This window comes from Thunnus albacares, chromosome 9 (assembly GCF_914725855.1).
Source record: "Thunnus albacares chromosome 9, fThuAlb1.1, whole genome shotgun sequence".
In the NCBI taxonomy this organism is placed as follows: Eukaryota; Metazoa; Chordata; class Actinopteri; order Scombriformes; family Scombridae; genus Thunnus; species Thunnus albacares.
The window spans coordinates 19,689,803-19,705,103 of NC_058114.1; the positions used below are offsets into that span (position 1 = coordinate 19,689,803).

Genomic DNA, 15,301 nt, shown 5'->3' on the forward strand with positions numbered 1-15,301 from the left:
AAGATTTCCAGCCGCATTTAGCTGCACCATAGTGTGGCCCATTCACAAGAGTATGTCTGTGCATTAAAAACATAAAGACAATGTAATTTAAGAACCGTTGTTAGAACCATTATAATTATACTTGATAAAAGTAGTGACATTAGTAACAATTTTATCTTTTCTTGAGCAGTTTCAGTCTACTTAAGCCAATTTAATGTTTTAGCAAGTGATCCTTTAGAGGATTATAGGAGGAAGCAGGTCAGTATCAGGGTGTCTCAGTAGCTTTTTGTTTTTTTGATATCAGCTGTGTGACTCACTTCCTCGCTAAAAGCAACACTTTTGGTCACTTTGACTTCTTTATCACATTGTCACCTCAATATCACACATATCTTCAGTATAGAAAATTGTCTTGCAGATTTCAATAGTGCTAAAAGTCCAGTCAAGAGTCCAGTCAGAGATCATTACCTTTTTTTCTAGTTGTGCTTCATTTGCTGTTAAACCGGTTGCAGCTGCACTTTGGCTTTTTGAACCTTGTGTTTGTTTTTTAAATTGCTGTTGGATTTTTACAGCCTGTTTTCTTTTGTCTTTTCAGAAAATTGAAAATTTGAAAGAGACTACTTGTGTAAGTTAGAACTTAACACATTTTCCTTCCTGTCTTTGAATTTTGATGTCAGTAAGTTCCTAGTTATTGATTTCCTTTTCTGTCTTTTTTTTTTCTTCTAGAGTATGGTAGAGTCCATCAAGCACTGTATTGTACTTCTGCAAATTGCCAAGGTAAACACATCTGTTTGATTCACCTCTCAGTAGCTTGTTCTGACATTTCACCTTAATCATGAAGACCACATTGGAGTGCACTGTGTGTCACCTTGTGTGTGTCTCTGGGGTAGTTCCCTGCTTACAGTTGCTAGCTGGGTCGGTGGTTGATGAGGGTGTAGCCCGGTACTCGTTTCATCACATGTTCCTATCAGCCCTTTTGAAAGGAAATGGAGCAATCATTTCTGCTTCATGTGGGTTTAGGTGAGACTCAGAGCACTTGTACTCATGAATAAAACTCTAAAACATGTAGGTGACAGATGGGTCTATCATGTATTTATTGATTATAAAAGTGACTGAGGATTTTATCATGTGATGAAAGGATTACTACATGTGATGAGAGCGATGGACCTCATTGCTCTCTACACCACAGATGCTCAGGATGCTTTATGAAATGACTCTTGAAACTTCCTACACAAGAAGTCTAACATTGTCTTCTTAAAATTTTAAGGACCAAAGTAACGAACAGCAACACGCAAACGGACTTATAGTAAGTTTGACATTCTCCGTCCATGACAAAACAAATTCAAATCAAACAAATTGCTAACTTTCTTTTCCTGCTTAATTTTACTCTACACTGTAGAAAAGCAGATGAATCAGTTCTCTTTAGTGCATGCAGTCTAATTTGGAGATCGGCTCTATCTCAAGCTCTTTCCCTCATGTCTGCCACCACTATCCTCTTGATTATGTTAATAATTTCATCTGATTTCATCTGAGATTTAAATTCTTTTTAACATGGGTTGGGAACTATTCTTTTCTTCATTGTTCATAATGTGTATGTGTTCACAAATAATGCGCATTGTTGCAGAATATGTATGTGTTCATAGACTGTACATGTGTGTGTTTTGATAGATAGATAGATAGATAGATAGATAGATAGATAGATAGATACTTACTTTATTATGCCACCCAACCGTGTCGGTGGTAACTGTTTGGTACAGTGTGGTAGCTCAGTTCCTGTGCATGTCTGTATATGAGAGGACGTTGCACTTCACTTCACTCACTAATTAGAGTCAACTAATTCACCATTGATTATAGTGTACACACTGCCTGCTTATTGAACCATCGAGCACTAATAGCTGGAAGGCCACCCAGTGAGCACTTTACTGTCTCTGCAGGTGTCCTGTCCTCATTTTAAGGGGCCGTACGTAGTTTTGCACGTCAAGTCACGAGCACTTAATGTTGTGATTACTTTATTAAGCTTTAGATTGATTTCCTATCCTACAGTAGCGTATTGCTTTCCATTCCTTTCATTATGGTGTGAATATTAACTTGCAATGGTTAGATAATCCGTCGCAGTAAACATGTAGTCTTCTTAAGGACCCATCAAAGTCATGTGGTAGGTGACATTGACTGGTGTTGTTTAAGGAAACACTGACCAGCCAAACAACACTGTAAAATGGACAAAACAACCAGACACTCAAAAACCTTTTCATGCATGTCCGTGTTTGCTTGTTGTTTGATTTCCAGACTGCATAGCTTGTGATATTTTTAGGGGGGGGTGAGATGTATGCAAATACAAAGGTTGGACAGGAAGAGGGGAAGGTGACCTTTTAAAATGGAAGTGACAAAACGGTGAGGACTGTGGTGCAAATTAAATATATATTCAGCTCAGACCACTCTACAATGAACTGAACTCAGTGGCTACCTGGAAGGTTAAAAAAAAAAAATCTATCCAAACACTTTTAGCACTTTGGAAATCTCTTTGAACCGTAATATGAATGGTTTGTAGATAAAGGAGTAACACACAGAAAACCTCCAGTGTGAGCCTTGATGCAAGAATCCCACCGGGGGATTCATAGGCCTGCGCTGCTCCTATAGCTGACTTAATCTCACAGACGTTAAGTACAATATTACGCAGTATTAATAGCACAACATAAGCTCTCTCTACACATCTAACTCCACATGTTTTATACGCCATAAGCTTTGTGCTAAAGATATCTGTGCAGCTTTAGATCTTCGACATGTCTGTCACGTTGCCTGTATGCTGATAATGTGGAGCGTATGATAAATGCACTGTGTAGACCTTACTTTAAAATACTTGCAGCATGTTTGATCGACCTTTTCAAGCGCTGCGCTGCCAGGGGAGCTCCCGTAAAGCGCAGGAATCATTTAAACCGAGTACACCAGGAACCTGTTCAGTGTTTATTTGTCAGAATCATTTATGTGCTGTGATTGGTTTAGGTTTTTTTCTCTGCTGCACCAACTACCTGCTGCATTAATATTACATTCACTTAAATAAATATATCGATCATGACACACTGCTTAAAGCCGTTTTTAGCTGTAACTCTCTCTCTCTCTCCTGCTTGCAAGGCCACTGGCTGGTCCCACCATGACAGACCAATATTTCTGTATTTGGCTATAATTAGTAGCCCTCGCCTTACTTTCATGGAGGCACGTGGACAAGACGAGCATCAGGCGTTGCAGAAGGGAAGGAATAGAGGCAGGAAGCTCAGGAGATAAGAGAGAGAAGTGTGAGCAGGAGGGCAAGTGGAGCAGACCGAGCTTCTCTGGGGGACATTTTCTGCTTTTGATCAAAAATTCCATTTCATTGACCATGAAGATATTATGATCTAATTTTTCTGGACACAGAAAAAATAGGTTTTGTCAAGTCGTATTCAGAAAAAAATGGATACAACTCGACTTCACATCACAGCTCTTCTTCCTCTGGTCGGAATTTTTCATGCTTTAGGTCCTTTGGTTCCTGTTTCTGGTTCTCCAGTCGCAGCTTGGTATTTACACCGGCTTCTGTCAGAGCACACTCATGTTACTGACTCATTGTGTCTGTTCCTTTAAATCTCAAATGACTGAATCAAAACTTGCATAGAAAAAAAAAGCTGGAAAATTCTCCACCTACAGGTCAAGTTTGAATAATATAGGATAACACATGACACTGACTAGATCTAATTTCAGTGGTACCAAAGAGCCCTGGGGGGGGAGTTAGGGTCGATATGGTTTTGCTTTAGCTTGTGTTGTTGATGGTGTTCCTGTCAGTTGGGTCATTGGTACCCGTGACCCCATTACACAGAGCCAACAGGCTGCTTTTTATGTATGCCTGCATGTAAATGCTTGGACACACAACGATAAGGTGGCGCTGATGAGGGCAGGCCGCTGCAGATAGGAATATCCCCACTGATTTTTACCACAGGGAAATCAAGAGCCAGAGAGTTAAAACATGTTACAGATTTAGTCTGCCGCCCAGTGGAGTTAATTAACTCCTTTTTAGACTGGAAGGTGGCTCAGAGTTCAAGAGGCGCTGTTAGTTATTGTGTAAAGGTACTGCTGGTGGTAGGATTTCAAGCAGTGTTGCTGGTCTCATTGATCAGATGAATGAAATCTGGTAATGCCACTCTTTCCAGGAAATAGAGTGAAAGGGAATTGATCTGCCCTTGCTGAGGAGTGCATATTTTATTTCACTGCTCATGTTGTTGCATAGGTATAGCATTAAGCTGATCTATAACCAATACACAAGCTGTGGAATTGGTCTTACATCGATATCTGGCTTGCAGAAGGAAATGTGGTGTGCATGTAGGTACACATGGTTATAATTAAAATAGATTGGTCATAAATGTCATGCATATTAAAGAATAAATGTTTCTGTATGACTGCAGAGAGTTTATAGGCCAAGACTGAAGCTATATTGACAAGGTTTTTCTTTTATTTGCAATGCTGGATTTCTTTCTCAAGTTTTTTTCTGTCTGTTAAACTGCATTTTAAAGAAGTAAGCAGGCAGTGGTATGGGTGTGCGATCGTGCAGATGTCCATGTGAGGCAGTTGTTTGTGTTGTTTTTTTTGTTGATGGCAATGCTTGTATTTATTTGTTTTTCCTCCAGAGCACCATTAACCCAGTGGATGGGATCTACCAGCCCTCTCTGGACACTCCTGTAGTTAACACCACGATGCCAACACAGACCACACTACCCACAGGTACTAGACATCTGCCTGCATACTTACTTTCTAGTATACATGTATCAGCCACATCCGGGACACTGTTGTTCATGTGCTTGATGTGTTAACATGTCTGTGTGTAGACTCATAAACTTCACAGACTCAATATCATTCAGAGAGGTCGCAAATGTTTTGTAACATACTTCAAGGAGGCAACAGCTCCCCCTCATGTCCACATCTTAATCTCCTCCAACTGATGTCTCCACTCGCCCAACACCGTTGATGTTGACAGAAAATTCTCTAAAATGTTTGCTGACTGTTTTTTTTGTTGTTGTTTTTTTCATCAACAAAAACTACAAAGTCAATATTCTGCCCTTCAACAACATTTTAAATTATCTTTCACTGTGGTATCAAGGAAAGTGGAATGAAACCTGAAGCAAGTTCTAGTATGACAGATGGATATCATTAGGCAATACCTCCTCAGTATCTGTGCTTACATTTTCCTATTCAGGGATTTGATAATTGTACTAAATGTTTCTTTCAGTGTATGAAGGTAAAATGATATAAGCGAAGTTCCTTGCTGTTAAAGATCTATACAAGGATCCAGTCACATTAATCTGTGATGGTTATTACGTGATTACATTTAATTCTTTTAAACATAATGCTCTGTGACAGTGAATATGTTGTTAGTGCTCTGTATTAAAGCAGATTTAAGTCCTTCAGCTACAGTGTAATAATGTCTTGAGTAATTTTAGTCAGTAAATAATTGAGTAAATTTAATCACATACAGAGCATGACTAAAACCTGCTAAATTTAATATCTATTTTGGTCAGATGACTATGACTAGACTGCTTAAAAATGCTGTGAAAATGAACACTGCAAAGTAGGCCGTTCTAATTTCGGTCTCTTAATAGACTGTGTAATCCCCTTCACAGCTGCAGCCTCTGTCTGCAGCGTCTGAGATCATTTTCACAGCTTTTGGGAAATTGGGTTTTTATTTGGCTTCATTTTGAAGCTTCGGTACTCATAACTCATATGCTTCTCTGTTTTGTTTTGTTTTTTTGCAAAAGACGCTTCTCAGGTGTGTAAATCAGACCAACGACCCTCAACGTTACCGGTTGGTCCCGTCGTCACGGTGATGGGCAGTCTGCAGACCCCAACTCCCAACAGCACAGGTGAAAGATCACTTCACTCAAGACGCCAATCATATTACATCAGCTTTGACACTACGAGGAAAAGTCATTTGTTGCTATTATTGACAGTGAATTATTCTTTCCTCTCAATGCTTTTACAAGAGAAATTAAATATTATGAACTGTGTTTATATTCCTGGCTTGGTGCTGTTGTTCATCAGCATATTTAATTTATTTACCAAACACAAAACACGTCTTGTCCTGACTTCTTGTATTACAAGTTGTTAAGCTTAAAACAGCAGTTTTAAATAAGAACGAGGTTTGTTTGTAACATAGTTTGGAGACAACGGCATGTGTCCTTGTTAGCATATTATTCCTTGTTAGGTCCTTTAGTTTACAAGCTACATGAAGCTAATGGAATACGAACTCAACCACAAGAACAAGAGAAATAATAATGTATGAATTATTACTGTGCTTCTCCAGCCCGGCTTGCTGTGTCCATGAACATGAAGTAGATTAAAAAGCCAGAGAAAGCAGACGTTCCTGCCTGTTTGTCGTCTGTGCTGAGGCAGCACTATTAAAACGCTGCGCTGTGCACTAAGGAGGAACGCTGCACGCTGGAGAGCACTGTCAATATGCTCTGCAGAGGAAGCAGCCACTGTGTTAAAGACAGCTTAATGTTACCGTACACCGCCTGCTGGACTCGGCTGTCAGCAACGAGAGTGTGTTACTTAAACAAGATAATGTTGACTTTATCCCCGTGACCTTTGTGCTGTAAGACTAAAGAAGCCTCATGAATTAAAAAAACACAGCAAGAGAACACTTACACGACACACAAACGGCTGATCCTTTTATTTCCTCCTCTGTCAGGGAGTGGCCCGTCAGGCCCCAGCAGCGGCGTCGCCTCCCCGGCTCACATCCCCCTCCCATCGCACTCGGTGCCAGACTTCTCCTACTCATCCAGTGAGGATGAGTTCTACGACGCTGACGAGTTCTACCAGAGCAGCACTTCCCCCAAACACTGCTTAGAGTGAGTAGAGTAACACCCCACCTCCCTGCGGCCAACACAGCACAGAATAAATGTATTGCTTCAGAGCTTGAAAGCAACACCATAATTATAGCGTTTAGCAGCTCAGGTGGGAAAATGCTGCTTAGAGTGAGTGAAAATCAAGCTGGAAAAGCGGCCTTAGTCAGCGACAAGTTTGCAACAAAAGTGCCTGTGAAATTCTACTTATTCTTTACCTCCTTATCACTCCTGCTTCCTTCTTCTCTCTCTTCCTGTTGACCTCAGTCCTTCAGGGCCACCAGCGGCCTCTCCCCTCACTGATGAAGAAACAGCGTTGAAACGACCAGACACCACCGAGTCCCTCAACTCGTCCATGTCCAATGGCACCACAGATGCAGGTAAATAGGGAATGCACACATGACGCATACAAATATATTGGGTTTTTTTTACCCCCAACAGTTGTTAAGCCTCTTTTTGCATTTAACACTTAAGAGGAACTCTTGTCTGCAGAGCTTTTCCTATTAGTACTACACCAACTTTATAGTTTGAAGTACTTTTCTAACATGTTGGTTCATCAGATGGTAAAAGATAAGTGATATTTAACACATCTGAAAAGGTAGGGAACTTAATGTTAGTGCAGCAGTAAGAGACTTTCCCTCTGCTGGTGTCTTCAGACCCGTTTGATAGCCACGATGACCGCGATGATGACGGCGAGGGGGAGTCTGTGGAGGAGCACAAGAGCGTCATCATGCATCTGCTCTCTCAAGTCCGTTTGGGCATGGACCTCACGAAGGTAAAGACCTCTGAGTATCACACTGATGCATGATCCCTTTGTTCTGTCTGCCTTTTTCTCACTGCAGTATTCCTTTATCCTTTAACTCACTAACATCATCTGTTCAAACTGTTTCTTTTGAACAACCCACACAGCTACAGTTTTGTCCTTCATTATATTTCACAGGTGGTCCTGCCTACCTTCATCCTAGAAAGGAGATCTTTGTTAGAAATGTACGCAGACTTCTTTGCACATCCCGACTTATTTGTAAGGTAACAGCCATTTAACTCTCTCATCAGTGCACACTAGTGTATCACACAGATATTCAAACATATTCAAAATTCAGTAAAAATTAAGTAGTTAAACTTGTTCATGTGGCTTTCTCTAGTATCGCTGAGCAGCCAGAGCCCCGGGAGCGCATGGTGCATGTGGTAAAATGGTACCTGTCAGCCTTCCATGCAGGGAGGAAAGGCTCAGTGGCCAAGAAACCTTACAACCCAATCCTGGGAGAAGTCTTCTATTGCCACTGGGATCTGCCCAGCGAGACAGAGGAGCCTCTCCCACATACGGTGAGACCACATGCCACTGACATAAAGGCTGTCAGCCCTGGTGCCTGTGACACTGTATGTGATGTTTGGTTATACAAATAAACTTGAATTGCAAGTATGGTCACCATAGCAACCACTGAATAAAATTTGTTCTCTTTGTGTTAGAACTGGTTTCCTTTTTATGCACATTTCAAAAATTCTTTTAGTATAAACACACCACACAAACTGCTCTTTTCATTTGAATATTGTATACATAGTAACTAAATTGTCTATAGTCTATTCTTAATCAGTTTCCTCTCCTCTTCCCTCCAGGAGACAGTATCAGACGGCCCAGTTCCCTGGTCTTCATCCAACAGTGTGTGTTTTGTGGCAGAGCAGGTCTCTCACCACCCGCCTAGTGAGTGTCAAACTTCCTTTTTGAAAAGTTACCAGGAGCCGTTCATTTTTTAGATCCTCTGTCATTACATGTTTGAGGCCAGAAACGACATATAAAGCAAAATGTAGGCTGATAATCACATGTTAAATTAAGATTTCTTAATGTTGAAAATGTAAAAGAAATAGTTTGAATTCTGAGCACATAAGTTTTCTTACTTAATTTTCTCGACTATCCCTAAGATGTTGCCACTTTTGTACAGACTTTTCAATGTGTCTTCTCTTCTTTGTGCAGTTTCTGCATTCTACGCAGAGTGTTTAAGTAGGAAGATCCAGTTCAATGCTCACATCTGGACCAAGTCTAAGTTCCTAGGCATGTCCATAGGTGTTCACAATATTGGCCAAGGTACACTAGACGCTCCCTCATACACACCAAAATATACATTTTTAAACTTAACTGTCATAAATTCATGTAGTTGTAATAATTATGTACTTGTCTTAATATAGGCTGTGTGTCATGTTTGGAACATGATGAACATTACATCCTCACCTTCCCAAATGGATACGGCAGGTACGTGTTTCTGCGTCTGTGTGTCAGTCCGTGTCATCGCTGAATTTTGTCTGTCTGGTCATTACTATTGGCTTCACTGACCTGAGCCTGTCTGTCCAGGTCGATTCTGACTGTGCCGTGGGTGGAGCTGGGTGGGGAGTGCAACATCTCATGCTCCAAGTCGGGCTACAGCGCTAACATCGTGTTCCACACCAAACCGTTCTACGGAGGCAAGAAGCACCGGATCACAGCTGAGATTTTGTAAGAGGAAACTGGTTGCACAGTACAATTTATATTCAAGTTTATAGACCCGAACCTTTTTTTTTGATGAAATATGGCACTACTATTCTCTTTTTTTGTCTTTTGCAGTGCACCTAATGATAAGAAGTCGTTCTGCTCTATTGAAGGGGAATGGAACGGGGTGATGTATGCAAAGTGGGCAACTGGAGTGAGTTCTTTATTTCTTTATTTCCATTATACTTTTTGCTGTGGGGGGTGGGGGGTATGTATCAAAGTAGACAATATGCCTTGCTCTATGTTTTTATTTCTTTTATTTCTTTTCATTGTGACTGTGTATTTTATCTTTATCTGGGTAATAACTACTAAAGCAGAGTTTTGCAATAAACACATACATTAATACACATATGAATGTGTTTCATGTGTTTTTCTAGGAGAACACAGTCTTCATAGACACTAAGAGGTTGGGTATCATTAAGAAGAAAGTGAGGAAGCTGGAAGACCAGCTGGACTACGAGTCCCGAAGGTGAGAAATATGAACCGGTTTCTAACCTCAGCAGTCTTGCATATCATGGGACCGAGGATACAGTAACAAAACGCTGCACTCAGAAACAAACTCTGTGTTTGTTTCTTTGATCCACCAGACTATGGAGAGATGTGACGCTCAACCTGAAGCTGAAAGACATCGACGCAGCAACAGAAGCCAAACACCGGTTGGAGGAGAAACAGAGAGCCGAAGCCAGAGAGAGAAAGGAGAACGAGCAGCAGTGGGAGACCAGGGTGAGACTGTCTGCCTTTATTCTTCATTTACTTGAAGGAACATGAACACTGTGTGCCAATAGACCACACACTCCCAAAATGCTGAGATATCAACATACTTTCCCCCCCTTTTTATATTATATGACTGTGTCTGAATACAACAAAACTAAATGTCAAAATGTTTGTAATTATTTCCAAAATGACAGTTTGTACTTCCTCATTGTTGCAGTCATTTACAAAATGAAGCTCACTTGAAATTTGAAAGATGCAACTCCACTATTTCACTGCTAGGCAGAGATTAAGAACAGATATTTTGTGAGAAACCTCCAATAATATTTTAGTTTTATTTTTGGATCAGTTCTGTGATTGTAAAAATGTTATTGCTTATGTGTGTCCGCAGCTATTCCACGAGGACGGGGAGTGCTGGGTCTACGACGAGCCTCTATTAAAGAGATTCGCCTCTCAGAGGCACTGAGAAGACTACGCACACTCTGATACACACACATACATATGCATAAGGAAATGCACACACGACAGAGTCTTCATAAGAACTCTTTTGCAAAAAAACACTTCTTATCCAAGCCTTGGAATGACTGATGATTGAATATGTACACAGCTTTGCATTTGACTGTAAAACCATATGGAAATGAATGAAATCAAATGGAAAAGCATCTAAGATGTAACATGAAAATTAGTAAAAGCTCGTCTCCTTATTTGGGCAATCTCACTTCCACCGCCACCGATACCCACCAACCGCCAACATGAGACTCTGCAGCGCAGAGTGGAGACAGGTGTCATCGCCTCTCAACTTTGCCCGTCAGCTTCGAGAGCAAGACCACACCCTTCATCAGCTCCACAGGACGAGCCAGAGCAGCACTCGTTTCCCTACACACATGGGTATTTTTTCGGGGGGGGCAAAGGGTGTGTGGTTGATGGTGTTCAAATCAAATAAACCTTGACAAATAAAACAGCGCTCTATATCTCAGGGAATCTGGTGACTGAGGAAAGAAAGCTGCTGCCCCCTCCAAGAGTCTGACAGCCTTTTAACGGTGGAACGGATTAATCTTAAAGGGGCGGGGGAGAAACTCTCTGCTTGCCTGCAACTAGTTATAACTGTTGTTTATATATAGATATACATATGATGGATATATAAATATATATTCTTTTTTATTTTTAATGCTCTTTTTGTTTATTTTTCTTTCTGGCAATAGTGTAAAAATATTTGAGGATATGAAATTGATGGCTTTACATCTTTAGGAATCATTCCATTAACACTTTTTTGATGTTATGTTCCCAATTTCAGTTAACTTGCCACCTATTTGGTCCTTCACACTGTTTTCTGTCTCAAGTGTTATCCAGAAGCAAAGTCCTACTTAAGCCATAGCATCTGAACACACTGATTGGGAGTAGTGATAGATTTATGGAATATATGCAATATAGAGATAATTCACAATGTCTGTTAGCGGACAGATTTAGACGTCTTTTATGCCAAAAAGGTTTAGAGAAAAGGCTAAAGGGACTTTCATCTGGACAGAGAACAAACAGTCCTCTGAATATGTTTCCATGTTACCTGAAGGCATTTTTTTGAACAAATGATTGTTTACATATTTTTGTCTTTCTGGACAGCTGGTCCACGGTGAGGATGTAAGAGGAGGGACTCAGTCTGTAAAATTTCCCTTTTGTTCCGCACATCATCCTCTCCAAACCCGCTGACGCCAGAGTGAACCACCTTAACGTTCACTCTTGTGTTGTCAGAGGGCGCGAAGAAAGTAAAACGACGAGGAACCAGAGTAGACTTCTGAAAAATTGCTGCTGTTTCATAGCGCTGCTTGAGTCCAGACTGTGTTCTGTTGGTTCAGTTTTCCTGTATTTTTTTTTTCTTTTTTTTGTCCAGTGATTTTTTTTTTTCCCCCCAAGATAAGAACCACATAGAGGGCAATATTTATCCTACTGTACACCTCTGCTTTTTTGAACCATCATTCATTCTCTTATTTACAGCTACATAGGTTGGATCTAAATGCAATGATATTTGGATGAGATACAAAAATAAACAATTTTCACCTGAAAATGCCCCAGAATATCTCTTAATGCTGTAGTGAGCTCACAACACAGCCGCGTGTTATCTTTGGAGGTTAAGATTTATCCTCTCTTCAAGATATTTGGCTCATATGAAAAGTTTTTGGATAGATATGAGTGAATAGTATAGTACCCTTTAAATATTAAGACCTTATAAAATCTTGAAATTGATAAACCTCAACATCCAGTAACACTTGGTGAAGATCAGACAGATGCCTTTAGAAACAAGCCAACTGAAATCCAGAGTCTGAGCTAAATTTGAAGCTATTACTTTGTTTTTTCCTCCATGTTATGTCTCTGTAAAGATATTTTCTAAGTGAGGCCTTGCCATACATTTCAGTATCACTCGCCTAATAGAGAGCAATTAAAACAAATGTATTTTTTATTTCATTCTGATCATAACCATTGATTGTACCAGATTTTCCTGTTTATTGATGCATAATATTAAATCTCCATGAGTTTATTCCTGTGAGATTTTGTGATGGTTCTTTCAAATGAGCATCGCCTCAAGTCGTATTGCTCAAAGTCTTGTAAGTCAGGTCCGGAGAGAGAAGAGCTTTTCTTCTTTAGAAGGCGGAAATATGCCTCAATATCACTTCAGTGAACTGTACTGATCACACATGCAGTTTGTTTTTCGCACATCATGGTGGGTAAACATAGCTGGCTTAACTCCAGAGCAAAAAATATGCTGTAGGGCCCATATTGAGCCCCCCCACCCAACATGTGACGTGTGTACCCCGTAACATTTAAGTGCACACAATAAACTATACCATGTCATCTTTTTATATGCCCAGAGACCAACCAGTACTATTGTATATGCTTAAATAACACTGCCTTGACTCAGGTTTCCTGTGTATCAATTAGTTTATGATTATTTACTTGAATAAAACTTAATTTAGAAAAATGCATCATGTTAGCACAATATAAACTAAATTATAGAGGTTCCTCCACAAGACAAGGCAGGACAAGCCTCAGTTTATACTGTGTATTAGTTCATTTAAGTTAATTAAATTACCAAAAGCCAACTGACAGTGAAGTGAACATGGAGCTTTTGGGGGCCTGAGACAGTTGCTCACTTTTCCCATTAGGTAATCCAGCCTTGCAGGTAACACCATACATACTGTAAACAGACATCTGATGTGTAACAGCATCAGCTTCAGCATACAGTCTGTTCAATAAATATAGGATTACATTCATTTATAAAACATTTTTATTATAGCAGTTTGCTGGAGTATATGTGTGCACTGTTTCACAATGTACAGTCTAATTTAGTCATTCCATGAAAACTCTTAAGTTTGGGTCCCCAACATTTGAAGGGAAAAACGAAGCAGTATAAAACTGTCAATATTGTTTTCAGTGGCTGAAGACACTAATTCAAGTGTACTTATTAGTATGAAGTAAAATAAAATTAAATAATAAAATTGCAATTTTTATATTTCTAATTGTTTGCTGTTAAACTATAGTCATTTTCTCATGTCCGTTCTAACCATCAGGTAACACTCAACAAATATTGCATAAATCTCTGACTTTTTTCTTTTTAGGAGCATAAATGCTTCCCTCTTCATGGGAAACGTACTAATCAAATTTTAGAAAACATATTTTAATATCAACATATTAAAATAGCATGATTTATGTGTGTCCATAAATTTCATGTTCTACATCATCACACCAATAGTGTACTGTTCCTTTAAATGACATCACTAACAGGAAATGATATCATTCAAAAGTTTGAAGAAGACAAATTTAAATGTGTGTTGAGTTGATTTTCTTTTAGAACATTTTTGGTACATTTGTAGGAATTTGTGCACTTAAATATCTTTATGATTTTATGGGGGAATTATGAATTATTATTGTGCACAACTCCAACATGAAATTATTTGCCCAGTGACATGACTCATATTAGAGTGGGGATAATAATAGAGAAACAGTCCTCCTTGTTGGCCACACAAGAGAGGTCAATTAGAATTATGATTATTATTCATCTTAATTATGATTTTGCAAGGGTATAGGTCTTTTAAGGTTAAGTGATTGAGATGCAAGCACAAGAAAACACCAACAAGTTCACTTTAGTTACATACACATTTATTACTAATACTACAGCTACAAGTACTAAATACTACAACATTTTACAAACAAGAAACAAGAAGAAAAGGGAAACGGGTACACAAGGCTATGGCTGGTGAATGATTTGAATGCACAATGCAGAGTTATTTATTGTGTAGTTGGTATGAGAGACCTGACAATCAGATGAGATGACTGTTACCTGAGAAGCAGTGAGTCAAATCAACAGTACAACAACTTAGTTGTGAATTGCCAATTGAAATTACAAATCATGAAAGCACCAGGCTTTAAGCAAATTGATGAAAGTTTTGTACAAATACTTGCTTGTTCCCTGGGGTGGCTTCATGCAGAGAATGGAGTCTGATGTGCTGGAGTGAGGAGCTGTAGTCTGGATCTGATAATGATGAGTGAGTTGGCCAGTCCAGACTTGAAAAGTTCCCATTGGAAGAGAGCTCCTGGTTTATGCTCTCATGCTCTCCTAGGCTTGACCCTCAACTCATGACTCCAGATCCTGAGGTTTCACCTCTTGTTGCTCTGACTCACATCTTCAGACTAGCAAACTGCAAGCTTTCCTCCGGTATGGCAGAAAGCAAGAAGACAAAGTCACAAGCAAGAAGAACCAGCAACCAGCAAAAAGCAGCCCAAAGCAGCCTAAACAGCCTAGAGTCTCAGACAAGACACTGTTTTAAAGTCTTGGTCTGCCTGCCCAGAAGGTGCATCCTAGCCAATCCCAGGGGCTGCAGAATCCTGGCGAGCAGAGTCAGACCCTTCCTGTCCACGGACAGGCCGGTTCAACTCCTGAATATGGTTACTCCATTAATCAAACTATTTACAATTTACCAATTGCATGATTCTTAATTTTGCATTTTTGATAGTAGTTTTAGCATTCTGAAAGTGAACCAAGCAGAATGATGATGGCAGTGTTATCGAGGATGATGGAACTATGGTAGTGGTACATTTCTTGGCTTAAAGGCAGTGGAATAAAAGTCTAACTAAAGCACATAATGACACATATATGATATACACACATATCACCATGCAACAATAATTGTCCATAGACAAGATCTAAAACTACATTTGTAAGTCTTTGAGTTTTACAGTCCTCTAT

The 15,301-nt window shown here is 39.7% G+C and overlaps 1 protein-coding gene across 4 annotated transcripts in view; it reads left to right on the forward strand.

The window, feature by feature from the left end:
• osbpl9 (oxysterol binding protein-like 9) overlaps window positions 1-11,972 on the forward strand; it is a 31,661-nt gene extending 19,689 nt beyond the window's left edge. For 3 of the 4 annotated variants that reach the window (XM_044361146.1, XM_044361149.1, XM_044361148.1), the window contains 18 exons: window positions 572-601; window positions 703-753; window positions 1,244-1,282; window positions 4,626-4,719; window positions 5,751-5,855; window positions 6,683-6,842; window positions 7,104-7,216; window positions 7,493-7,611; window positions 7,777-7,862; window positions 7,979-8,159; window positions 8,451-8,535; window positions 8,806-8,916; window positions 9,018-9,081; window positions 9,181-9,321; window positions 9,430-9,508; window positions 9,732-9,823; window positions 9,942-10,077; window positions 10,457-11,972. In XM_044361146.1, the coding sequence (XP_044217081.1) occupies window positions 572-601; window positions 703-753; window positions 1,244-1,282; window positions 4,626-4,719; window positions 5,751-5,855; window positions 6,683-6,842; window positions 7,104-7,216; window positions 7,493-7,611; window positions 7,777-7,862; window positions 7,979-8,159; window positions 8,451-8,535; window positions 8,806-8,916; window positions 9,018-9,081; window positions 9,181-9,321; window positions 9,430-9,508; window positions 9,732-9,823; window positions 9,942-10,077; window positions 10,457-10,531 (1,761 nt within the window). In that variant the 3' untranslated portion in view covers window positions 10,532-11,972. The remainder of the gene's footprint in view (window positions 1-571; window positions 602-702; window positions 754-1,243; window positions 1,283-4,625; window positions 4,720-5,750; window positions 5,856-6,682; window positions 6,843-7,103; window positions 7,217-7,492; window positions 7,612-7,776; window positions 7,863-7,978; window positions 8,160-8,450; window positions 8,536-8,805; window positions 8,917-9,017; window positions 9,082-9,180; window positions 9,322-9,429; window positions 9,509-9,731; window positions 9,824-9,941; window positions 10,078-10,456) is intronic. The other variant, XM_044361147.1, reaches the window with a different exon arrangement.
• The last annotated feature ends 3,329 nt before the right edge of the window (window positions 11,973-15,301 follow it).